The 27,194-nt window shown below is 39.3% G+C and overlaps 1 protein-coding gene across 3 annotated transcripts in view; it reads left to right on the top strand.

Moving 5' to 3' along the window:
• Positions 1-27,194, top strand: part of ddr2a (discoidin domain receptor tyrosine kinase 2a) — a 166,526-nt gene that overhangs the window by 85,105 nt on the left and 54,227 nt on the right. For all 3 annotated transcript variants that reach the window (XM_060830162.1, XM_060830160.1, XM_060830161.1), the window contains exon 2: positions 12,733-12,840. In XM_060830162.1, the coding sequence (XP_060686145.1) occupies positions 12,756-12,840 (85 nt within the window). In that variant the 5' untranslated portion in view covers positions 12,733-12,755. The remainder of the gene's footprint in view (positions 1-12,732; positions 12,841-27,194) is intronic.

Genomic DNA, 27,194 nt, shown 5'->3' with positions numbered 1-27,194 from the left:
GGCCTGACAAATGCATGTACGGCCAGAAAAGCTGAGGATGAATACAATTTTGCTTTCTTTCTTTCTCCTATGGAATACGCACAAATTGCAAAGAATTTTGAAACTCGTTAGCAACAATCTCAATGGTGTGCTTTTATTTCTCTCATTTTGTAACAGATTGTCAGGGTCACACTAGAGATGGTCAGGTCTTCTGTGAGTGCTTTCTATTGACATTACAACTCATTTCTGCTCTGGCATCCAATCAACAAACTGACATAAAATACGTCCAAAACAGCCTCAAATGCTCTCAGCATTCGTTTACTTTTGTGCAGACCTCCCAAGAGAAGATTGTGGAGACAGCATCCCATAAGTACAAAGCATCCTTCTGTGATGTTGTTATCAAATCCGTTGTGTGTGAAAGGTGGACGATATTGGAAGGCTATAAAGTAAAGGGAAATACATTTCTCTGTTCACCCATCTGTAAAAACAATTTGATTCACAGAGCACTGCAGCCACCAACAGACGGAAATTAATAACAGAGAATGCTTGGAAACGCTCAGATTGTTGGTTATTTCTGAAAATGAGTCCAAATTTTAATAATTAATTGGTTCCCTCTTTTACCAGTTGTTGACTGACTCATTACCCACTGCCATTGATTGTTTTTTGGTTCAGAGTTTCAACGTCTGCAGTTTGTTTTTGTACATTATTTCAGGAATATATATAGATTGATACCAGAGAAGTCTTATGGTACTGAAGAAGGCCATTTGGTCCATTGTGTTGACTGGCTTTCCAAATGGGCATCATGACTTAGTGCCACCCTTCTATTTTGTCCCCATTTCCTTGCACATTTGTTAAATAGAAACAATCGACCTCTTCCTTCTTGAATGCTTTACCAGTTGAATGACAGTGAACCTGCCTCTACCACATTTCCAGGCAGCACATTCCAAACCCAAACCACTTGTTTTGGAAAAACTTTCTTTCCAACATCACATTTGTTTCTTTTGCAAATCACTTTGAACCTGTGTCCATTTGTTCCTTGATCCTTCAGTGATTGGAAACAATTTCTCTCTTTCTACTTTATCTTGTTCCTTCAGGATTTTGAAAACTTCTATCAGGCCTTCTCTTAACCTTCCTCTCTGCAACGAGACCAGTCCCAACTTCTCCAAGTTATCCTCAAAATCAAAGCTTCTCATTCTTCGAATTGTTCTTGTAAATTTCTTCTGCAGTCTTTCCACTACATTCAGATCCGTCCTATAGTGTGATGCCCACAATAACCCAGCTGAGGTCTGAGAAGGGCCTTATACAACTTCAGCATGACCTCCTTGCTCAAAGCCCCAGTTAGTAAAGTCCATGATACTGTACGTTTTACAAGTTGCTCTGTTAACTTCTGCTGCTACCTTCATTGATTTGTGCACACTGGCTGTCAGCCCCTGCACTCCCTTTAAAATTGTACCTCTTATATTATATGTCCATGATCTTCTCACCAAATGCATCACCTCATGCTTCTCTATTGAACTTTATCTGCCCACTCCACAAATCTATCTGGGGTGTGTACCTTCTGCAAGTATGTGTGCGTGTGTGAGGGTGTTGATCTTCTGTACATATATTTGTCCAAGAGAAGATTCTGTAACTGTGTGAGTGCCTCTCCACACTCATTTATAAGAGAGATCCTGTGCATGTCTGTGTATTAGTACTACAAGTGTGATTATATGTGCAGGAAGTAGACCAGAAGCATTTAAATGACACCCGGGAATTATAATAGTCAAAAATTGTATCTAGGACCAGCAATGCTTTTTGTTCTGGCTCTGCCCCCCACACACATTCAAAATCTATTCCATATGTTTCATGGTTCATTTACCCAATGAACCTCTGGGCACTCCACTGATTGTTCTTAGCTTCCGGCTCCAGAGATGAAGCAGTGGATTATCACATCAGAGCTGGATTTGTCATTCTTTCAGATTTCTTTTGTTGATCATATATCACCAGGTATTGCCTCTTCTCCAATAATGACGGTCTATATTTTGTCCATATAATACGCAATAGTGCATAATTAGAATGACAGCTCAAAGGAGCAGTTTTATCAACTTGAATCATCCCGCACGTTCTGAGCCTTGAATGCACTCTTTGCCAAATCTACATCTTCTGCAAAAATAAATTCTGATTATCTCTCAGAATTTTCCCAGATTTCCCAATTTTTGCTTAAGTTCTCAAAACTTCTAAGAAAGAGACAAAGACGGTTGTTCTTCAAAGCAAGACAATATTTAGTCATTTTTCTTTCTAAAAAGTATGTCAAGTTACATGGCAAGTATTCCATGAAAGTTTTGTAAAACATTGATCAATACTTCCTACTTCTCTCTTGCAAGAATGTGAATTTGGGCACTTAACATGAAAAAAAAGGAGGCCTCGGGAGTTGAAATCATGCACTTGCGTAATTTATAGCTTGAATCTAGTTTAACATGTTGAGATTGAACTTTCCTCTCTCCCAGGTGAAATCAGTTTGACAGCCCAGTTTCAAGTTTAGAGCTAATTCTGCAGTGAATAGCATAACATTTGCAGCATCACTCAGAGGACTAAACCATATATCTTTTGTAGAAAATTAAACCATATCCCACTCGGGAAATTCTTCAAGAATTTGGGCCAGAAAATGCGAGTTTTAGTTGAGAGAATCTTTGGTTTACCACAATTAACCTGAGTTTCTGACAGACATTAAATGTAAAAATATTTCTTTGTTCAACACCAACCTCTTTCATGAAATGTTGGACTTAAAGACTCCAAGAGCAGGTAATTTATTTTAGATAATTAGATCCTTTAATTTAGCAGTTAATCCAAAATTTGAATTTGTTTATAGAATGATTTATATTTTAACAATAGCTGCAGTTCAAAATCAGAACCATTTTAATCAAGCATTGTACGTGTAGCTCTTTTGCTTGGCTAATATTTCTCAGACAATACAAACTAGATTAGTGTTTTGCATGTTTCTCATCCAAATCTATTACAGTTATAGAGCAACTGATGAAATTTCCAGTTATCAAGCCAAGAGAAAAAAAGAAATGGTTGCTATGTGAACTGAAGTGTTTTGGGAAAACAACATTTTTTTTGCCCATATGTTGTTCTCGTGACTAGTATAACTTTGACACTATATGACTGGCAAACAACACTGCATTTGTTTCACTTCAGCCTGCATTTGAAATAACTTTAAACTATTATTCTGAGTGAAGACTTGTTGGAATTTTGTTTATTCAGTCAAAGGAGAGAAAGGAATAATGCTGTCTCTGCTTATCGATCAAAAATATTTATTGGATTTAAGCTTATTAAACAAATGTGTTTATTCAAATAAAAACTGAAAACAGTGGAATTGTTAAGTTAGCCAGGCACCATCTGTCATGAATGCGGTAGAGATGATGGTTCATGATGATGGTCTGCTGTCAGACCTGGAGTATTGTCAAGGGTCAAAGCTGTCCATCGCTGGTCTTCCAGTTCAGAGAAATGCCAATTGCCTTAGAGCATTATCAATGTTTCTTTCACTCTAGATACTGTCTGTTCTGCTGAATACTTACCAACATTTTCTGTTTTTGATTCAGATTACAAGCATTTTCACTATTCAGTCCAGTTTATTACCCAGATTTGTCTTAATTTTATGATGTTAATGGGGAGAGCAATTTGAAGCAAAGCATGAAGCACCACAAAGATTTTATGACTCCTCGCAGTAAAGATCTTTTAACAGAGGAAGTAATGATGTATTGTTTGGCATGGGACCATAACTATGCACAGCAGTCGGCAAAATAACAAGACAGAATGACCCCAGTTTATATTGTCAGCAATAATGAAGATAATGTTTGTTTTACGATTAAAAATAAATACAGCTGTTAAATAAACAAGATGATATTCAGTAAAATATTAGGCTGAATAAGACAGTACACAGGCGCCAGTTGCACCCAAAGGGCTGGAGCTATTTTCTGCATTTTGCACATCTGAACAGATGCATGAGCTATTAATCATCTTGATGGAAGATGCCATGTTGAACGAACAGTGCAAGAGTACATCCAACGTACTGCAGCAACTCACCAAAGCTCCTTCAGTAGCACATTGCAAACTTGAGACCTCTGCCATCTGCAATTTCCCCTCCAAGCCATACACCGTGGTGTCTTGGATCCGTATCATCATTCCTTCACTGTCACTGGATCAAAATTCCCGAAACTCCCTCCTTAACAGCATTGTGAGTGTACCTACACCACACAGACTGTAATAGTTCAAGAAGGTGTCTCACTGCCACCTTCTGAAGGATAATTATGGATGGGTTCTGAGGAAGGGTCGCTTGACCTGAAATGTTAACTCTGAATTCTCGCCCCACATGCTGCCAAACCTGCTGACCTTTTCTAGCAATTTCTGTTTTTGTTTCTGATTTCCAGCATCTGTAGTTCTTTGGGTTTTTATAATTATGAATGGGTTTCTTGCCAATGATAAACATCTCACATCCTGCAAAGAATATAAAAGACCAAAGTGGGAATTTCTTGCCAATTATCAGATGGCAATTGACTTCTCATGTGCCTTTCTTCACATTGTTTGGATATTAAACTGTCAGCTTCTAACCTCTAATAGGATTGTACAAAGCCTTCACGGGTGGGGTGTAGAGTTTCCTCTGACCTTCATTTTTGCTCCTGGATCAGGAGCACAGATTCTGGCTCCATAACCTGACCTGGAAAGAAGTGTTGTAGATGGTAGCATTTTTGTTCTAGGGTAGGGGGTAGGGCTTTGGGAGCCATGGTACATGAACCAAACGACTATGTGGAGGCTGATTGTGGAAGACAGGTTGCTGAAATGGGCTCTGTGAACCAGATCTTTAATAAAAACACTACAACAACAAACAGCCCTTTCAGCCACCACCCCTTTGTCTCCCCTCAACAACACCACACACACTCCCCATCAATGGCAACTCATGCCACCTCATAGCCGTTGCTAACACCTCATTGCCACACATAGCTCCATGACAGCTTATGCCTCCTCACCCAACCACTATAGCTCTTGTACCCTCATGGCTGGCACATACTACCCTTTAGCCTTGCATCTACCAGACCAATTCACCTGACATCCATCATGGGCAAATATCTGGAACCACGCTAAAATAACATAAAATTACATTCTCAAGTATCTATTAAAGGATTCATTATTTCCAAAATGCTGCCATGAATTAAGAATCCATTCATTCCATTGAACTTTCTTCAATCCCATACAAAAACGAGCAGTGAAATTCATAGACCTGTTTCAAAGAGTCTGTAACAGTGTGGAACTCTCAGCCAAATCGTGAAATGGCAGGCACCCCAGTATGATAATTAGATTAGATTACTTACAGTGTGGAAACAGGCCCTTCGGCCCAACAAGTCCACACCGACCCACCGAAGCGAGAACCCACCCATACCCCTTACCTAACACTACGGGCAATTTAGCATGGCCAATTCACCTGACCCGCACATCTTTGGACTGTGGGAGGAAACCGGAGCACCCGGAGAAAACCCACGCAGACACGGGGAGAACGTGCAAACTCCACACAGTCAGTCGCCTGAGGCGGGAATTGAACCCAGGTCCCTGGCGCTGTGCGGCAGCAGTGCTAACCACTGTGCCACCGTGCCGCCTTACAATGCTTCTGAAATAAGTCAATCAGCACCATTCCAGTAATTATCATGCTGATGATTATGTGAACAGATTGAAATAGCAAAAAAAAATTCCACTCAGCATGTTTTTCAACTATTTCAAGGGTAGGAGTTTTAAATGCTTAAGCCAGTTGCTGTTGACTGTTCCAATGAGGTTTAAAGTTTGACTTAGTTTATTTGCTTTTTACATTAATTCACCTCTACTTTTAATGATTTCACAGGACACCTTTCCTCTCCCAAAAGTCACCTAACGTCCCTAAAGGTATCCCAAAACTATATCCAAAGAAGTATCTGACCTCTCCAAAAGTGTACCCAATCTCTCCAAGCAAGCTGTTCTTAAAAAGTCTAATCTGCACAGCACATTGTCCCACTCCTGGCAGACAAAAATCAGAGAGGACTGCTGGATTGGCAGTGGCTATATTAGCAGCTGCCTCCCTAAGACAGAAGTACAATTTGATAGTTGTTGCCATCTCTCCACTTACAAAAGTAGCATTTACTACATTCGGAGCCAATCTGTCTCTGGAAAATAATGCTGTAACAATGGAGAGATTTTCCTTCAAAGCAAAAATTCCAGCCTGTCTCTCTGTCTTTCTTTCTCTAAGAAGGACCTGGCATTATAATGTGCGCATTCTTGACAGTCCAAACCCAGTCACTCACATTCATGAGTGAATTGAGTGAAGCACAGATTGATTTAAAAATTAAGATTATTTTGGAATTTGAATTCTTGCATAGTTATCATAAATGGTTATTGTTGTTAGGGGAGAGATGATTGTAAAGAAGACCTGTCATTGACCATGATTGGTAAAAAGCAGACATCAGTGCCACACATATAGAAATGTAATGCTAGTTGAAAGCATGAGGGATGGCTTCAACATTGTTTAAACAGTGCCAAGAAGACATTTTAGTCAGACGTAGATTCCTTGATGTCTGATTATGGACTAATAGCAAATTATTCTTTGACTGTCATTAAATAGAAAATCCAGCTGAAGAAATATCTGCATGATGCCAGTCATTTCATCAATTCAGCCTCCAGTGATCATACCACACCCATCAATAACCAAGTGGACATGTGCCTGGACAGATAAAAGAAACAGGAAGAGTGATTGAACAGGTTGGAGGGATCAACTAGATAATGTAAACGATTAGTAAGATTAACTTTCAGAGGTTAGGGTAATTCTTTTGAATTCCGCGAAGTGATCAAGCAAGCCCCCAAAGGTCATGTTTATGCATGAAGTAATACCAGTTTAAGCTCAACTTGTCCAAAACACTTTAATACTGTGATCCCTTCTTAGCTATTTAATATACAAATATTAATTTTCATGAAGAATGCAACATTGATTTTCCATTTAGTGTGTGAAGGTCGTGGAAGTTACTGTTACATTAAAAGTTATACCTGATTTTCATTGGGTTTGTGTCTCTGGTTTTCTGTGAAATTTGTTGGAATTTTCATTGCATTTCCTTAGAAGTAGACTGTTTGAGAATCAAGCCAGTTCCTTTGTCCTGGATAGTGTCAAGCTTCTTGAGTATTGTTGGAGTTGTACTCATTCAGGCAAGCGGGGAGTAGTCCAACACATTCCTGACTTATGCCTTGTAGATGGTGGACTAAAGTCAAAAGATGAATTAGTCACTGCAAGATTCTTAGCCGCTAACCTTTCTTGTAGTCACAATATTTATATGGATATCCAGTTCAGTTTCTGGATAACAATAACCACAGGATGTTAATTGTGGGAAATTCAGTAACTCACCATTGATTGTCAAGAGACAATCTCTTGGAGGTGGTAATTGCCTGGAACATGTGTGGTACTAATATCACATGCCACTTAACAGTCCAAACTTGGATATTGTCCAGAGCTTGCTGCTTTTGAACATTTACTGCTTCAGTGGCAAATGGTGTTGTACATTATCTAATCAGCAATGAACATCTCCATTTTTGATCTTATGATGCAGAGAAGGTCATTGACAAAGCAGCTGAAAATGGTTGGGCCAAGGACACTCCTTGAGGGACTGTCCTGCAGAGATGTCCTGGAGCTGAAATGACTGACCTCCAACAATCACAATTATCTTCCTTTTGTGCCAGATATGATTTCAACAACCTGATTCCCATTGATTCCAGTTTTGCTAGGTCCTCTTGATGCCACACTGTCAAATGTGGCCTTGATATCACTCTCACCTGCTCTCTGGATTTCAGCTCTTTGGGCTACATTTGAACCAACATTTGGAATGAGTGGCTCTGGTGGAAACTGAACTGATTTAGGCATAAAATTAAACCATAGTTCCATTATTATAACAAGAATAGGGGTAGATTCAAGAGGAAGCTACCAGGAAGGGAAGAATAAAATGTTTAAGAGTGATGTGAGATATCAAAGGATGACCTGATTCAGGTATTCAAGATGCTGAAGCTCATAATAAAGTATGTTGCGATAAATCATTTCTAATCATTGGTGGAACTCTGACAGGACGTATCAAATTTAAAATGCTCACAAGGAGAATTGAAGGCAAAGTTTTGAAAATGTCTTTACATACAAAGTACTTAGACTTTGGCATTCTCTGTCACAAGCCACTGTCAAAAAAATGCTTTTCCTTTTAAAAAGAAAGTTGCTTAGATAAAGCAATGCTCGAGAGTACAGGAAACCATTCTCAGAATTGGATTACATTAGATGACTCATAAAGAATAACACTGGTACATTTTAAGACTGGCAATGTTGTGTAATGTTTTGTGTTTTCAATGGGCTCTCTTTGCGGTTAGATTAATTTATTCCTTAAATTTGATTGTATTTTAAATAAATTCATCATTGCTTTATTTTGATTGTCTTTCTTCCTTTTCATTAACTTAGTGTCTCAGCTCTTAATTTCAGTAAATTCCTTTCACCCTGTTTGATGCGTCTGTATATTGAAGTATTGTGTGTTCCAACTTTGAATGAATGATTATTATCATCCCTGTGGTTTTTGATTTGCGCTGTTGTTTTTGTTTAAATTGTATCATCAAAAAGTCAGAAAAGAATCAATTAATGTTTTCCAATGGGCATGTCATTCCATGGTTCGCCTGCCCAGTAGATTACACTCTGATAAGCAGGAATATGCTCTGTCTCCAGAACTAAAGTCATTGTCTAACCTGAGATGTCACCTCTTATACATTGATAAAACCTTTAATTATCTAGGGACAAAGCCTTGAAAGCGATCTAGATTTTGCATTTTAATCAGCAGTCTACTTCCTAACTGATTAAAGGATTCAACAAGGGCAACTAGTTTTAAAGTTGTTAACTTTTTGCTTATAAATACTGTGTCATATACCTCTGTATCATACCATGTCTGAGGAAGGAACTGAGCTCCAAAAGCTTGCAATTCTGAAAAAGCTATTGGACTAAAACCTGGTGTTGTTTGATTTTTGACCTTGTCCACCCCAGTCCAACTCTAGCATCTCCACATCAGCCTGCCTAATATGTGGGATATACCAGAGAGGCAGTTAGCAAAGGGAAATGGACTACTAAGCATCTTAGAGGAATGATCTCTGTTTGTATCAGCAAATGTGTCTAACAAATGGTCCTGTAAGTTTACAGCACTTTCCATGATGTCAAGGCTTCAAGCACCGTTGACAGCTCTCTGTCCATCTTCACAAAGTTGGAGCTAGAAAGTTTGGATTCTGAAGGTCGGATACTGAGATGGAACGTGACAGATTCCCAATGCCTCCTTTCTACCTGAAACTATTGTCAAACTAATAACCAAGAAACAAAACAATGACAATTCATCCAACTCCGATCTTCTACTTTGGAGGACACCATCATAAGATATAGGGGAGCTATGGAGGGTTAGGGAGAACTAGTAGTGGAGCTTCACATAAGGCTACAAATGACCACAGATTTAGAAGCTGCGATGATCTTTCCTTAGTAGATCCCTTTGGAAATATCCAATTAGATATTTCATTTGTACAAACAAGGGGTGGGGGAAGGGAGGTGAAGGTATGCACAAAATGTAAGATAGTGAGAAATATAGAGGAACAAAGAAAATATTCATAGACAGATAGTTAAAGGTGGTTAAGAAGAGATACAGGATACACTTTATTAGCTGAGCCACAGAAAAACAGGAAAGTTATGGGGAGTTATGTAGAATGCTACTTAGGCCACAGTTAAAGTACTGCAAACAGTTCTCATTACCACATCACAGGAAGTATATGATCACACTAGAAGATTTAAGAACTCTTCCAGGAATGGTGAGTTTTAGCTATGGCGAAAATAATAAAGGTTGGGCTAGTTTTCTTTTGAATAGAGAGGGCTTGGGGGATTTATTTGAGGATAGGAAGAACCTATTCCTTTTCGCAATAACTTGGGGGCACAGATATAAACTAATTAGCAGAGGATTAAATAAAAGTGAAGAAGTAAGTCTCATACGGTACTCAGTGCCTGAAAGGTTAGTAGAGGCAAAAAATAACACTCCTAACATTTAAAAAAGCATTTTCACTTTAAATGTTGTAACCTAAATACACTATGGACAAGAGCTGGTAAGTGTTACTAAACTGGCTCCTCTTTTTCAATTTCCACAGACATAAAGATCTGAATGGCCTCCCTCTCAACTTCAAACTTGTTTGTAGTTTAAATAGGCTTTGTGCAAGCTGAACAAATACTGTAAAAAAAATGTAGGCACCAATTGTAAAAGGAGGAGGACTGCAATAAAATGTGATTTTGTTGCTGTAACATGGGAGGCATTCATGTTGTACTAAATGTGGCAGTGGATAAAGCTCCCATTATTCTGAATTGTCTGCGTTACACTGCCATTAAAAAAAAGTCTCCATGTCTTGTCATTATCAAATGCCATGACTAAATCAAAAGATACTATTACTGTAATCGTCCAGACTGTCTACTGTGAGATTTTTTGGTTTTCTTCTCAGCATTTTTCTTTTACTGCTTTTAAAACAAAAACAGTTGGACCTCTGATATTTTTGTTTTCGATGCATGCTCTCTGGGCATTTCAAACCTTTTTTTTTCCTTAATCTTTGGTTTGCATTGGTCCCATTTCCAGGAATGTCGGCAGCAGCAGGAGTGGTCCCCTTCTCGGGGGTCGGCAGCAGCAGGAGTGATCCCCTTCCCAGAGTATCGGTAGTAGCGGGTTTCTTTGTTGAAGTGGCAGTCCAAGGAGCCGGCAGTGGCAGCAACATAAGCCAGAATGAGGCATAGGGGCACAGCGTTGAGCTTGAGCCCAGTTTGGAAGCCAGCAGCTGCATGGTCAAGATCGGCCCAGCACAGACTCATGGTGGCAACAATGTTGGCAGAGGCAATATGGCATCGAAGAGTGGTGACACAGGGGTTCCAGTGATGGTGGTGCGGTACCAGGGCATGGCTAGGCCCAGGTATCTGATGGCAGAGTTGGTGACATTCCCGCTGCGGTGTCATGCAGAGGATTTGGGGAACTTGAGTGATCTCAGACTGAGGGATGGGCTTACTGGAGGCGAGGACTCATGGTGAATGAGGGGGAGTGATCTTGTTGTTTCCTTTTTTTGTATTTCTGATTCTGTTTTTAATCCTGTCTTTTGTATACTACATCGATGCCAGAAAGTGGCAATTTTGCGCACTTTTCAATGTACTCCTGTATTTGTGTACTTGATTACACATGACAATAAATCTAAATCCAAATCAAACTCAAATGCATTTGAGAGCAGGATGGAATTGAAAGCTCTTCCCTAAACTCTGTTACAGTATCTGCTCAAACTCTTTCTCACTAATGTTTCAGACATTGAATAGCAGTGACAAGTATGAGAATGGCAATGAGGAATTTTGTTAATACCGTGCAATGCCTTGTGACAAACCAAGGAGGTTCCTTGCTTGGTACAGTAGCAACAATGTGACTGGAATATATTGCTCAATGGGTCTGCTTTGCATTAGAGAAACTGGACGGATTCAGAATAATATTTTCTGCTTTACTCACCCTCACAACAACAGAGTCATTTTGATTTTGCATGTGACTGCTTTAAGCAGGATAGCAGGCAGACATTTGAAATACTAGGGGTTAGAACAGTGGCACCAATTGTGGTTTGGGAACTCCTGAGATCTGTGTGACTTTTGTAGTGGCTGTAAAACTGGGCCACGAAATAGCATAGAAATTGAAACTAGGCATTTGGTAAGCCACTCGGCCCTTCATAGCAATTAATGATCTATTTGCATATGACAAATACTTAGGTGACTTGTGAAATGCTTGTTTTTTTTCTGTAATGTTCAGACATAGGGAGTTGCAAAAAACCTCAAGAAAATTAAACTCTTCATCATTGTGATGTAATTTTGTCCCAACCATAGTACTAACACAAAACTGCTCAAAACAATGTCAACCTATTTGTCTGGTTTTCAGCTGTGGCCCAGTGATAGCATTATCGCTTCTGAGTCAGAAAGCTGTGGGTTCAAGTTCCATTTCAGAGATGTAAGCACCAAATTGAAGCTATGCCCTGATGCAGTACTGAGGGTGTGCTGCACTGCCAGAGGTGTTTTAATGTGAATGAGACATTTAGAGGGAGGCCCTGCCTGCATGTAAGCCATTGAGCATAAAATACTTCATAACAGGAGTGTTTTCCTGATGTAATGGCCAATATTAATCCTTAATACTAAAACAGATTGGTAGCTGTATTCCCCTGCATTTCAAAATGCTTTGAGATGTTGTGAAAGGAATTATATAAATGCAGGTTCTGCCTTTCAATGCCTGTTGCTCAATTGTTTTCAAAAAACTGCAAAAATGCAAAATTTCACCTAAACTTTAGAAGGAACAAACAGCAAATTTTATCATGTGATAATTTTTCAAAAGGAATTCTTCACTAACAGCAGATACTTTTAAGTAATTGAGATATATTCCACGTTCAAGTTATGAGCATTATATTGCGTTTATTGTTTAGCGGAAGTTGCAGCAATGACATGATTAGCCATAGCTTTGAAGCACAATGTAAACACATGGATTGTAATGTGGGTGAGGTTTTACAGTTCCACTTGGCAGCAGAAAAGTACATAGCTGTAAGACTAATGTAATTGCAGGTCTGCTAAAGAAATAAGGCAAATTCAAACAGCTAGAATATAGCTTAGAAAAGGTGATACTATTATTAAAAGTTCAGCACTTACTCTGGTTCTCTTTTCAGACCTGAAAATCTGCTTACCTAAGATGGTCGCGACTTCATTTCCCATTATACATCTGCTATTAATGCTGCTACACCATCTAGATCTTACAAGTGCTCAGGTGAATCCAGGTAAGGTGTCAACTAGCAATATGATTGATGTAATGTTTCTGAAAATAACATCATAGAATTAGGTACGTGTACATGGTTTCACAATTTGTTAATTTGAAAATAACTTTACAAACAAACAAACCGTCTTTTTCTCTCCCCAAATATTTTAACTCCCCAAAATCTGATATGCTACATTATACATGGAATACTTAAAATGTATCTTTTAGTCATAGAATCATACAGCATGGAAACAGACCCTTCAGTTCGACTCATCCATGCTGATCAGGTGTCCCAAACTAAACTAGCCCCATTTGCCTACATTTGGCTATGTCCCTTTGAACCCTCATCTAAATCACTAATATATATTGTACATAGCTCAGAACCAAGCACTGATCCCTGCAGTACTGCGGTAGTCATCTCTTGATACTCAGAAAAAAGATCAGTTTATTCCTAATTTTTGTTTCCAGTCTGCCAACCAATTTTCTATCCATGTTTTTACACTACCACCAAACCTATTTGCTTTAATTTTAAATGCTAATTTCTTATGAGCGACCTAATTGAAAGCCTTCTGACTGTCCAAGTAAACCACATTCACTTGCACCCCCTTATTCACTTTATTAGTTGCATCCTCAAAACATTCCAGTAGATTTGTCATAGTGATTTCCCTTTCATAAAGCTGTGCTGACTGATCCTGTCCGATCCTGTCACTATTTTCCAAGTGCTCTACTACTGAATCCTTTATCACAGACTCTAGCATTTTCCCACTATTGATGTCAGGCTAACCAGTATATAATTCCCTGTTTTATCTTGACCTCCTTTTTTAAATAATGGGGTTACATTTGCTATCTACCAATCAATAGGAAGTATTCCACTGTCTAGCGATTATGAAAGATGACCACCAACTCATCCAATATTTCTAGGGCTACTTTATTAAATGCTTCAGGATGTCAATTTATTGACCTTTAATCCCACTTATCTCCATTACATTATATCCCTACTAATACTGACTTCCTTCAGTTCATCCCTCTCATTAGACCATGTCCCCAATATCTTAGGACATTGTTTGTGTCCTCCGTTGCGAAAACAGATGCAAGTGTGTATTTAATTGAACATTTCATCCTCTCAATCAATCCTTTTGTTGTTTGTTGAAATCTGAACTGCTCCCAATCCTCAGGCCTGCTGCTTTTTTTTTGATCAGTTTGTATGACCCTTCCTTGGATCTATTGCTATCACTAAATTCCCTTGTTGGCCAGGGTTGGGTCACCTTTTCTATTTTATTTTTGTATCAGACAGGAATGACCAATTCTTGCAATTCATCCACATGATTGTTAAATGTTTGCAATTATGTTTCCACTGTCAGCCTTTTAAGTAATATTCCAGTTTGTTATATCCAGGCACTTGATAACCAGCTCCCATTGTAGCTTCTTTTACTTAGATTCAAGATCCTCATCTCAGAATCAACTACATCACATTCTATCTTGAATTGGATGCCCTCTTCTCCATGTATTTCCTTGATTTATTGATCCACAAAAGCATCCATTAAACACTCAAGGAATTCATTCCGTGTGGTATTGTTTCTAATTTGATTTGCCCAATCTATACAGAGATTAAAGTCGTCAATAATTACAACTGCACTTTCATTGCTTGTATCTCTAACTTTCTGTTTAATGCCTTCCCCAACGTTAACAGTACAGTTTGGGGTTCAAATGTATAACCCCCACTATCGTTTAAAAGGTAAAATCTTTAATTAACATTATAGCTTCCTTTTATTTCATGCTACTCGAGCAGAATTAGTTCCTTTGTGACCTGGTTCTACACCATGGACAAGTCAGATTTACAACTACTCCACCCTGTTGAATCTCCACGGATGCTATTAAAATTATACCTTTTTTGATTTCCCAGGATGAAGCAGTATCACAGGAAGAATCGCCACTGAAATTCTGATTGATTAGTGCCCCATTTTTACTTAGTACAGAGGAACCTCGATTATCCGAATATCAGTTATCCAAATTTTAGATTATCCGAAAGGGATCTCAAGGTCCTGATAGAAACGTTGTGTCAAAGAGCTGCTTCAACCCTGATCACATCTTTTGTTTGCAAGTGCAATGATTAAAAGGGAACTCGGCCCACTGAAATGCTGCCAAGAACAGTCCTGGACAGTCCAGGAACCGTCTCCAAATGACCGACATCTCATCCTCTCTCTCGTCCCACACACTTTCCTTGGAGTTCTACATTGGGGTGAATCCCAAACTCCCCCTTCCCCAGATAATCTCTCCAACATTGTCCTGTACAGGGCAAAGGTGGAATCTATCAGAAGGTTGCAGTAAAAGGTTGTGCGTGCGCTATTTGGAGACTTACTCCACAAAGGCAGCAGCAGTCTTACTGTTGGTGTACAATCTGGTTGCCAGGGGTGGTCGGCCGGGGGGGAGGGGGGGGCGGGGGCACAGACGGGGGTGCGGGTTTGTGGAGCTGGCAGGGGGGCGGGGACGGCATTGGGGTGACGGACGATGTTGGGGCAGGGTGGGGGTGGAAAGTGTTGGGGCGCTGGTGAGGGTGGATGGGGTTGGGGTGGGCAGGGAGTGGGGGCAGAGTTGGGGGTGGGTGGACAGGTTTGAGGGGTGGGGTTGGGGGCAGGGGTGGCGCAGATGGGGTTGGGGTGGGCAGGGGGTGGGATGGAGTTGTGTGTTTGGGTGTTGGGAGATGGGGTTTGGGGATGGGCAGGGGGCAAGGGCTCACGTGCAGTGTGCTGCTGCCTAGTCTCCCGGATGGGGAGCAGACTTATCAGAAAACTCTGAGTCCCAGAGGAAATCAATTAACCGAATAACCAATTATCTGAACAAAATAGTGCTGGCCCACCTCTTTCGGATAATCTTTTTTAGATTGTTGCACATAGTCAAGATTTACTCCAGTTGACAGAAATTGATTGTTATTGTTATGGACCAGACTAGACCCCCTCAAAATATTTTTAAGAAGGTAGCCTAGACCCTAACCTTTCTTTGTTTTAAAGACAAATGTAAAGTGCTGTGTTCCAGATACAAATAAATTAGGTCAAACTACTCGACATTAAGCAAAACACAACTTATTCAAACATGATAGTTAAAATACAACAAAAGGAAGAAGAACTTAGAATGACTTAACTCTTCAGGAAAAAATAACAGAATAATAGATACAGTAACTATTACTAACTTTTCCAATATAATAACATCTCATAAACAAACCCCTTGGCAAAAAGGCAACTTCAGAAACAGATGGTCTCATGTGTAATCCAACAGCAAAGAGAGAGAAAGTATATCAAGCAAAAACTCAGAGAGAGTAGTAGCTTCCAATCCCATTAAGACTCAAATAATAAATGATGCTGAATCTCAAGGCTTAAACTAGAAATCCTGGTCTGTGAGAGCTGGCCACACCTAGCCATTCTGCTTCTATTTTTCCAATTTAAAAAAACCAAGGCCTCCCAAGTTGTTTACTTTATGGCCTTTTACTAGCCAGCTCTGTATCTCTGCCGTAAAACCTCTCTTTAAAGAAACCAGGACAAAATAAACTACTTAAAACCAAAGCATCATTACATATCCCCTCCTTGGGAAAAAAAAATGAACCTTCAATACATACAAAGGTAGCTTAATTTTTAAAAACATTGATGGTACACTACAATGCATAGACATTACATTGACTCTAAGCATGCAAACCTACACTACTACAGGCTATTTCAGTCAGGTTTTTTTTCTGTTACCGAATGCCTCCATCTTTCTTCATCAAAATCTTGACCACACCTCAGCAATTATGTTCTCTCATCCTGCCATGTGTATATCTTCAAATTGAATGGCTGCAATAATAAGCTCCATCTAAACAATCTGGAAATTTTTACCTTAAATTTCTCCAAAAATTTTAAAGGGATTATGATCACTATACACAATTGTCTCAGACACATTACTGGCAATGTAAATGGTGGAATGTTGTAATGCCAACACCAAGTTCAAGGTTTCCTTCTCAATCATGGAATATTTCTATTGATGATCATTCAATTTTCTGGAAAAATACCCAATAGGTCTTTCTGTCTTCACAGCCCAAAACTGTGTAAGAATACAGCATCAAGACCCACATCACTCTCATCGATAGCCACCTTGAATGGCATTGTCTGATTAGAAGTGGCTAACACTGGAGCAGTGGTTAACACAGTTTTTGGGCTGTCAAATGCCTTGTCCACTAAAACTTTCTGCACTTTTTCAATAAGTCAGCCAGTCGAGCAATCTCATTGTGAAAATTCAGTATGAACTTCTGATGAAAACCACTCAAGCCCAGGAATCGTGGTACTGCTCTTTCCATTGATGGTGTGGAAAACTCCTCCAATAACCTTGTTTATCAAATCACGTAGGGCAATTTGTCCATGTCCAATGACATGGCCCAGGAATATGACTTGGGCTTTTGCAAATTCACTCGTAGCCAGGTTTATCACCAAGTCACCTCCAAAAGTCGATTGAACAATTCCAACAAATGTTCCTTCCAAGTGTGACTAAAAATCGCCAGATTGTTCATGTATACCACACAACTGAGTAATCCAGGGATGACTTTATTGGTTAGTCTTTGAAATGTGCCTGGTGCATTTGTCATACCAAACAGCATGATGTTAATTTGATACAGTCCATTCAGTGTCATGAAAGCCAAAGTCTTTGCTGTTTCAGATGAAGGACCTGCCAGTACTGTCTGAGTAAATCCAACTTAGAAATATAAGTTGCTGTCCCACATTTTCAATACAGTCTTCCAAATGCAGAATAGAAAATGAACCAGACTTTGTAACTGAATTGACTTTGTGATAGTCCACACATAATCATTGAGTGCCATTTGGTTTTAGCATTATTACCATATGGGTGAATTCCAGTAGCTACAACTTACTTTAATTATGTTGTCTTTGAGTGTGCATTCAATCTCTTTTTTTAAACTGTGCTAACTCTAGAGGATTAAACATTTAAGGATGTTGCTTAACTGGAACAGCATTTCCTATATCTATATCTTGCATAATAAGATTAGTACAGGTAGACAACCCTTTATCTGAAATCCCAAAATCTGAAAAGCTCCAAAATCCAAAGTTTTTTTGTGAAGTTTTTTTTCTCAATTACAAGGTTGTTTGGCGTCCAAACAGTCAACCCAACTCCACACGCACTCGATGCGTGTCACTCAGATGCGATGTGGGGAGATATGGCCCAGCACTGGCAGGCCTCAATTCTGTTTCAGGGCCCGTTTACTCACATTGAGTCTGCTCTTTGGTAAGATATTTAAAAATTTCACATCAAACTGTCACTAATCCTGATATTCAAAAAATTCTGAATTCCGAAAACCAGCTGGTCCCAAGCATTTCAGATAAAGGATTATGCACCTGTACTTCCCAGCTTATTCCCATATATTTCCCCATGTGATTGTAATAACTCTTTCAGGCCAGTTTGATTTTCTTTTAAAAGGTAATTCAAATATCTATCCTTTTTTTTAGAACTGCCTCATTGTCCAATTTAGTTTGAGGAATGTCCATATCAGAATCATCTGAACTTGGTTCTTCACTCTGTGTTGTAACCAGTAATGCATTCCCTTCTGCTTTCCTTCCTTATCAAAATAACCTTTGAACATATTCTCAAGACACACACTGTGAGACTTCTTTCTATCTGGCATTCCCTTCAAATACTTCACCTCACTTTCCTTTCAATTTGTTATGGCCCACTAAACCTTGCTGGTAAAGGTCCACCTACCTTTGGAAGTAACAGTGACACTTTATCTCCACTAGCAAAATTCAAAATTTTTGATTTCTTGTCTGCTTCCTGTTTCATTATATGCTGAACTACTTTTAATTGCTGTCTAGCCAACTCAGCTTTCCCTAACATTTCACGCATAGTCCAAATGTTTGATCTCTGAACTCTGACTCACCAATTTCTCCTTAATTAATTTCTGTGGGTCCTCTCACCTCATGCCCAAAAACTAATTCAAATGGACTGAATTTGGTAGATTCATTTGGTGCATCCCTAATTGCAAAGTGTATAAATGAAATTCCTTTATCCCAATCTTCTGGATAGTCTTGACTGACGGTCCTCAACATGGTCTTTAAAGTTTGATGCCACCATTTTAATGCAACTTGTGATTCTGGAAGGTATGCAGTGGATTTGAATTGTTTTATTCCTAAACAAGCCATAATTTTTAAAAATAATTTTAATGTAAAATTTGACCCTTGATATGATTTTATCTCTCTGGGTAGTCCGTACCTAGTAAAGAAAATTGAGTGACTCTTCTACAGTCCTTTTAGCTGTGATACTGTGTAATGGCATGGCCTCTGGAAATTTCCTCATAGCATCCCTTCAGTGTGGAAACAGGTCCTCTGGCCCAACAAGTCCACACTGACCCTCTGAGGAATAACCCACCCAGACCCATTCCCCTACATTTACCCTGACTAATACATCTATCCTACACATGGGCAATTCAGCATAGCCATACCTTTGGATTGTGGGAGGAAACCAGAGCACCTGGAGGAAACCCTCACAGGGAGAATGTGCAAACTCCTCATTTGCAATCGCCCAAGATTGGAATTGACCTAGGTCCCTGGCACTGTGCAAACCACTGAGCCACTGTGCCACCAATATTCTAGACACATCCATTATGGTCAGCAAATATGATTCCCACTTTTAGTCCTATGCAATCAATTGTAAAAGATCTCACAAATGCAGAACTGGATATTTTGGGTGCTGGTTTTATCGCTGCCTAAGGTTTCTCAAATACCTGAGGAGTCTGGAAGACGAGTTACACGAAACATTGATTTCTCCACCTCCTGAAGCAGCCTGGCTTACTGTGTTCTTCCAGCGTCCTGTTTCTCTACCTTGGAATCCAGTATCTGCAGTTTTTTTTGTCTCTAACGTATAATATGTTCAGCAAAACTCAACCACATCCTTATGCAGTCTAGGCCAATGAAAATGGTTTAGTAATTTGGCTAAATTATCCTTATTCCAAATGACCACCTACCCAATAATTCATGTGCTATCCACAACACCTCCTTTCTATAACCTATGGGTAATACAATTTCATGAACTTCTGCCCATTTTGCATATGTTTGAATATGCAATGGTCTCTATTTCCTTCTCAAGACCTTGTTTTAAGGTCTGGAAGGTTTTCACCTTCTGGATACACTCAGATTCTCTTCTGTGTATGCTTTTTGATACAACTGCTTCAGTTTTTTTCATCTTTCTGTTGTAATTCAGTTCATTTCTCTGAACTAAAAATATTCACTTTGTCTTCCACCTGTTCTTGTTTTTGCTCAACCATTTGATCAAACATAGTCTCTCATAACTGAACCTCAATTTTCCTATCTTTATTCTTTTGTTTCTCCTCCTGCTTCAACCTGTGGCTTTGTGACCTTGTTACCACACAGTCAGGAAAAATATCAGGATAAATTTCTTATAATACTTCAGTTGCCTGATTTTCCACTGGCTTTTCAACCACAGCAGGCATCACTCCCACCTGCGATCCAGTTATATCATTACCAAAGACAAATTGTATTGCTGGAACCAAGAGTTTGACCAGTGTTGCAACAATCACTTCTCCACTTTTCACTGGACACTCCAACCTAACCTTACATAATGGAGCATTTCTCGTCTCACCATGAATTCCACATATTACCACTTTTTCTGGCAACAGTCCTTCTAAATTACATATTTCTTCATCTCTCACCATCGAAGATTGACATGCTGTCATATCTCTTAAAATTTTAATTTCATGTATGAAATTTAATGGCACGTAGGTGTGAACCTTACCCTCTTTAATGAGATCTGGCACTTTCCTCTGAACCAACCCCGATCAGGTTCTGTGTTCAATTGCAGCTTTTTAACATCTACTGTGTTTTCCTTTACCATTTCAACAAAACTCGCTTATCATTTTTTCCCATATCCGTCTTCTCAGTGCTTTTTACTAAACCACCAACACCATGACTTCATGTGGCCTACTTCATTGCAGTGAAAACACCTGACCTTTTTTACTTCTGTTACACACTCATAGGTATCCATTTTATTTTGTGGTAAACTATATTTACTATCTTCAATGAGGTTTCATTTTCCCCTTGCCACCTGAGGATTTCTCTTTACCCCAATTTCTATCTCTCACAATTTAAAATTGATGTCAAAACCCAACTTCTGATTATTGAACCAACTCATAACCATCAGCCCCTTCTGCTGTTAATCTTGCAGCTTAACTTTCTGCTCTTCCACATGAGTTCTCATTACCTCAGGAGATGAATTTTGAAATCTTCCAAAATAATTGTTGAAGATCCCTAAAGTCTCATAAACAGCCTGATGAATCTTCAACTCGCCAGCTTGCCATTTCTGCCTTAAAACCTCTCTTAAAAGAAACCTGGATTAAATACACCTCTTAGAGCCACACAATCATCGTGTTATGGTGATAATTGTCTTTACATATGTACCATTCAAAGACTAAGGTGGTTCAGTAGGTGTGAAAGACAGTCTAGTGGCAATCCACACCACAGACTAATGATACTGATGTGCAGGCTGATAGTCTGGAACATGGTTTCAAATTCCACTGGTGAAATATAAGTTCAATGAATCAATCTGAAATTGAAAGCTAGTTTCAGCAATTGGTGACCATAACTGTCCTCCATAATCAGGAAAACCTATCTGGTTCACTAAGACTTTAGATTAGATATGTTTATCAACATTTATTTACCCATTCAAACTTACATATGATTCCAGCCCCAGACCAGTTTGATTGGCTCTTAACTGCCCTTAAAAGCCTAGCAAGCAAGCCTCACAGTTCGAGGGCTTTGACAGCAGCATCCATGTCCCATCCACATTTAAAATTGGCTAAATTTAACTAGACAAACAAAATATAAAGGAAAGGGATGTAACAGCAACAATGGTTTGTTTTTTTTCTCTTTTTGGGTACAAGCACATGCATTCATTTTCAACATTTACTGTTTATTAGATTACTTAGTGTGGAAACAGGCCCTTCGGCCCAACAAGTCCACACCGACCCACCGAAGCGTATACCACCCAGACCCATACTCCTACATTTACCCCTTCACCAAACACTACAGGCAATTTAGCATGGCCAATTCACCTAACCTGCACATTTTTGGATTGTGGGAGGAAACCCACGCAGACACGGGGAGAATGTGCAAACTCCACACAGAGTCGCCTGAGTCGGGAATTGAACCTGGGTCTCTGGCACTGTGATGCAGCAGTGCTAACCACTGTGCCACTGTGCCGCCGTTTATGTTTAGAATCATATATAAGCTATTTCATAAAAACATAATTTAATTTTTCACAGATTTAATATATTTTCCTCTTAATCAAAGGTAAGAAATATATAGGATATGTAACTAGAATAAATATGAACTGCACACCCCACCCTCTTCAAGATGTTCCTTGAAAGAAGGGTATGTGGGTCCAACTTCACTCAATGCGAGGCAAATTTGGGATTAATTTAGGATGTGCTTTGTTGCAAAAATAATGATCAGCATATTAACAGAGACCAAAATTGGAGCTTTTAATAAGTTGAATGCAATGCTTGAGGAAACTAAAGGGCTCTTCCAGACCAATGCCACAAGAGGGATATGAATAATCCAACTCTCCATAATTACCTTGAATGAAATCTGCAGGAAATTCCTTAAGAATAGGCCAATGGGCTGGTTCAGCATTAAAATCTTCTGTTTAATCAGTTGCTGCATTTTTATATTTAGAATGTTTAATGTATTTATAACATGAGCAGTTTTCCATTTAACTTAGTAGAGCAAGATTAATTGTGAATGCTTATGGTATCACTTTGTCATCATAATGTTAAGCAGTGACAATGTGGTTCCTTCTTCCATTGGTATTTCTCCATGTAGATGCGAGATACTGAGCTTCAAAGTATATGAAACAGAAACATATCCAACAGCTAAAATTCTGCTCCACTTGCCAAATTTTGGCCCTTCTGATTACCTGCTATTTTCATCACTCCATAGCAGTGGAATTTTTCACAGTGGTGTTTTGATACTTGAGATTCTTGTTAAACCGCAGTCTGGGCAACTCAGACCAGACACATACCTTCCGAGCATGTATCTCTGATACTGCAAACATTCCGAGTCATAATCTTATGCAGAGGCAGTTGAATCAAAACCGATCACCAAAACAGCAAGTGCATATCATTGCCATTAGTGATGATCGAGTGCTCAAGAATTGATCCTGTTTGAAACAAATTACTCACTTTTGATAGCTTCTCTTAGTCACACTCTCTTTATATGTGAAGTTGAACAATAAATATCAGTGGACTACTTAATCTACTGAGAGGAGACATTAAACTACTCTTAGTGGCACATCCCAGTCTCTCTCAATGAACTTTCAAGGAACCACTCTATTGTCACACCCTAAAAATGTGAGAACAAATGGTCTGGTGGTTATTGCTCGTATATAATTATTGTTGGCATGTCAGTTATCACCTGGAGATGTCGAGGAATGAAGCCTGCATCAATTAACAATCTGACTCTCCCTTCCTCCATATAAAAAGGTAGAACTCACCCCCATTTGTTAAACAGTTTAATTAAGATTAAATACTATGAGCAGACAAAACATTCTGGAGGCAAACATGTGCCCTGTACTTGTGGCCCAGTATCTGGGTACACCATTGCATTAACCTGTAAAGTTACAATTTCTGAAATTAAATCAACCTATTTCTGAAGACAGGTTGGGGAGGCACTGATTTTAATAATAACATAGGTCCAAAATAGGATAGTTTTATGCTAATTCCAATACAAAATCAAAATGCTGGAAATCTGAATACAGAAAATTAATGAAATACTTAGCAGGTTAGGCAGCATCTGTGAGGAAAGAGAGAGAGAGAGAGATGGAGTTAATGAGTTAAATTTCATCATTGCCCCAGGAAAATCTGATGCTGGAACCAAAAATGGGAGCCAACCCCTGCCAGTGGGCACTCGGATGCTGGAATGGCATTTTGCTACCACAGACAATTGAGGACAGTGTCCCACATCCCAGAGATGACAGCCCAATCAGAGAGCAGCTGGTTAATGAAGTTGGTGCCTGATCAATGGAGACCGCCATATTGATCCAGGTGGGCTCATCCAGTGGCTTCCAAGGTGGAGAGCCCTACCACCTTGTTAGCCAGACATTACCTTATGGTCTGTCCATTTGATGGAAGCTCCTCTCAATGCTGGTACAATGCCCATTGCAGCAGGAGGTGGTCCCTCATTGCACCACGTCCATTTTGCTAATGGTAACATGCCTTTGCAGTGAAAAGTGTTGGTCTCCCCTGCCAAATTACCAGCCCTCCCATTTCCGAGCCCACATCTAGAGAGTTTCAAATGAATGACCTTCCAACAGAACTGGAAAATGTTAGAGATGTGACAGTCAAAAACAGTGGAGGCTGAGGAAAAAGAGTGGGTACATGAATGAGTTTGTGATAGGCTATAAGGGAGAAGAGCAACTTTGATAATGATTCTGCTGCAACTCACACCATCTCTTGACACACCTTTTCTTCCTTTTCTTGTGCCATTATGGTTTGCTTTGCACTATCATGCCTTTTGTCAGCTAACCTTTCCCCCTTCCAGCATTGTCACCTTTTGCTCATTACTCCACTTCCTTCTTTCCCTGTCTACATACATGCTATAGCCATGTTACAACTTAGGCTTGTTCCAATCCTGGTGAAAGGGCAGAAAGCTGAAATCTTCATTTTGTTTCTCTTTCCACAAATGATCATATGAGTATTTCCAGCATTTTTAATTTCGATGTTTAATAATTCTACTTAACCTCATAATTCAAATCAAAAATTAATGGCTTGCTACCAAATCCAGGGAACATTCAACTTTGATAATTGCAGGTTTCTAAGAATTCAACTGTTCTGACATACATTTCCCATGGCAACACCTCAACCAATCAGAATGGACTTTTTTTTTCTCTTTAATTTAAGTTAAAACACAAAGTTTTCTCTGGTGCATTCTCCATGCTAATGTCTTATTCAATTAGAGCCTACCAATCAACATCCTTCTCTCACATAGTACAAATTGTTGTTCTCTTTGAGAATTGGTGATCTTGCATCTATCCTGAAAAGTGTAAGACAAAAGCTTCGACAGCAAGTCTCGTTTTTAAGCACTACGACCTTTCTGGGCCCCTAATTCTGATGCAAAAACAGAATTCTCATTTTTCTGTGTGAACTGAAGTAATTCAAATGAAAAATTATTGTTACCTGAATAATTAATGGCTTGCTACCAAATCCAGGGAACATTCAACTTTAGGGTGGCACGGTGGCACAGTGGTTAGCACTGCTGCCTCACAGCATCAGTTCCTGCCTCAGGCGACTCTCTGTGTGGAGTTTGCACATTCTCCCTGTGTCTGTGTGGGTTTCCTCCAGATGCTCCAGTTTCCTCCCACCATCCAAAAATGTGCAGGTTAGGTGAATTGGCCATGCTAAATTGCCCGTAGTGTTATGTGTAGGGGAATGGGTCTGGGTGGGTTGCGGGTCAGTGTGGACTTGTTGGGCTGAAGGGCCTGTTTCCACACTGTAAGTAATCTAATCTAAATTGATTTCTGAAGCTTCCACAGCAAACAGATTAATCTCATATGTCATGGGTGACTCAAAGCTATCCAGTTTCTGGTGTAAATAAATTGAGTCAGGCTTTCTAGTCTTTACTTACTTTTCTTTTTGTCCTTCACAATATATGAGCTTTCACTTATATTTAGAAAGGTAGTTGTGCATAAGTATAATATCTGAATGTTGCTGAAATTGCACCTTGTACTCATCATGACATTTCACAGGTAAACGAATTTAAAGGGGAAACCATCTTTTATAAAAGAAGAGAACTAAATAGTTGGCAGATGGACTCTCACTAGCAGAGGCATTGAAATGGAGGATGCATCTATTAATTTTGATTGACGGTTAATTACCATGCTTTGTTTTAATAGGACTGCAAAGTGTGCTTTTTTTTTAGCAATACTTGAATTCTGTACTACCAAATGACAAAAAAATAAAATTCTGTATTTTATTGGGTCAGAGTGCCATCCATCAAATATTTTGTATAAAATGAAAATCTCAGTACAGTTGAAGCTAATGAACAAGTAACTGAACAGCAATGTTCAGTTATACCAATCCTTCTTTACATCCACCTAATATGTCAGTCACCATATCCATCCAAAGAGGATGAGCAGGGCATCATTAGATATCTTTCAACACATTTCCAGTTCCATAGACAGGATCATCTCTGAGTTTCAGAGCCTGAATGTCAGAATTGATTGTAGGTCTGTCACCCACAATTGTCAGGTGACACACTTGGGGAGCTCTTTCCACACAAAATGTGAGGAGGAGTCCCAGTGCAGCCAGTCAAATCAGAGGCTTTGCAGCTCAAGAGCCTTAGCAGCCCTCCTGGAGAATTAGGCATGTGGAGGCCCGAAAATGGAGGTGCCTTGAAACCAAGAAAATAAGTATCTCAGAGGTGCCAAGCTGATAGGCATGGTGACTTTTGAGACTAGTGTCACTTTTGCTGTCTGCAGCATAGTCTTTGACTCCAATGACCTTGGAAATACTGCACTATTAAGTTATCAGCCTCTGCATATGGTAGGTCATCTACTCCACTACTGGGCCATGTTTTTGCCCATTCACTAAGCCAATCCAAATTCTCCTGAAGTCACTTTACAGCTTCCACACAACAGACATGCCCACTTGGCTTTATATAATACATACATTTGGAAATATTACATTTGGTCCCCACCTCCAAATCTTTGATAAGTTTATTGTGAGCATCTGGGGCTCAAGTACTCATCCTTGCAGTGCCCCCTGGTCATATTCTGTCAATGCAAGAATTACCCATTTACACTTACATTCTGCTTACTGTCTATTAGTCAATATTGAACCATATCAGTAGAAGCCCTTTTATGCAAAGTGTTTTAATTTTTTTTACCTAAACTCCTGTGGGAAACTTTCTCAAGAATTCTCTGAAACTGTAACTATATACCACATTCATTGGCTCACTTTAATCAATTTTGCTAGTAATATCGTCAAAAACTCAACAAAATTTGTCAAACACAATTTCTCATTCACAAATCCAAGCTGAATATGTCCATCAGATCATTATTATCTGAATGTCCATTTATCCCATCTTTCATAATAGCTTCTGGCATTTTCCCTACTACTCACTTAAGGTCTGTTGTTCCCCATGATCTGTTTCACTCCTTTCTTAAATAATGTGGGAACATTTGCTACTTCCCAATCTGTGGAAATCCTTCCAAAATCAATAGAATGTTGGAAGATAATCACCATTGAATTGTCTAACTCTATAACTATCTGCTTTGACATATTGGGATGTAGACCATCAGGTTCTGACAATTTATCAACTTTTGGCCCCACTGATT

This window comes from Hemiscyllium ocellatum, chromosome 9 (genome assembly GCF_020745735.1).
Source record: "Hemiscyllium ocellatum isolate sHemOce1 chromosome 9, sHemOce1.pat.X.cur, whole genome shotgun sequence".
Taxonomy (NCBI): Eukaryota; Metazoa; Chordata; class Chondrichthyes; order Orectolobiformes; family Hemiscylliidae; genus Hemiscyllium; species Hemiscyllium ocellatum.
This window is presented reverse-complemented; position numbering and strand designations above follow the sequence as displayed.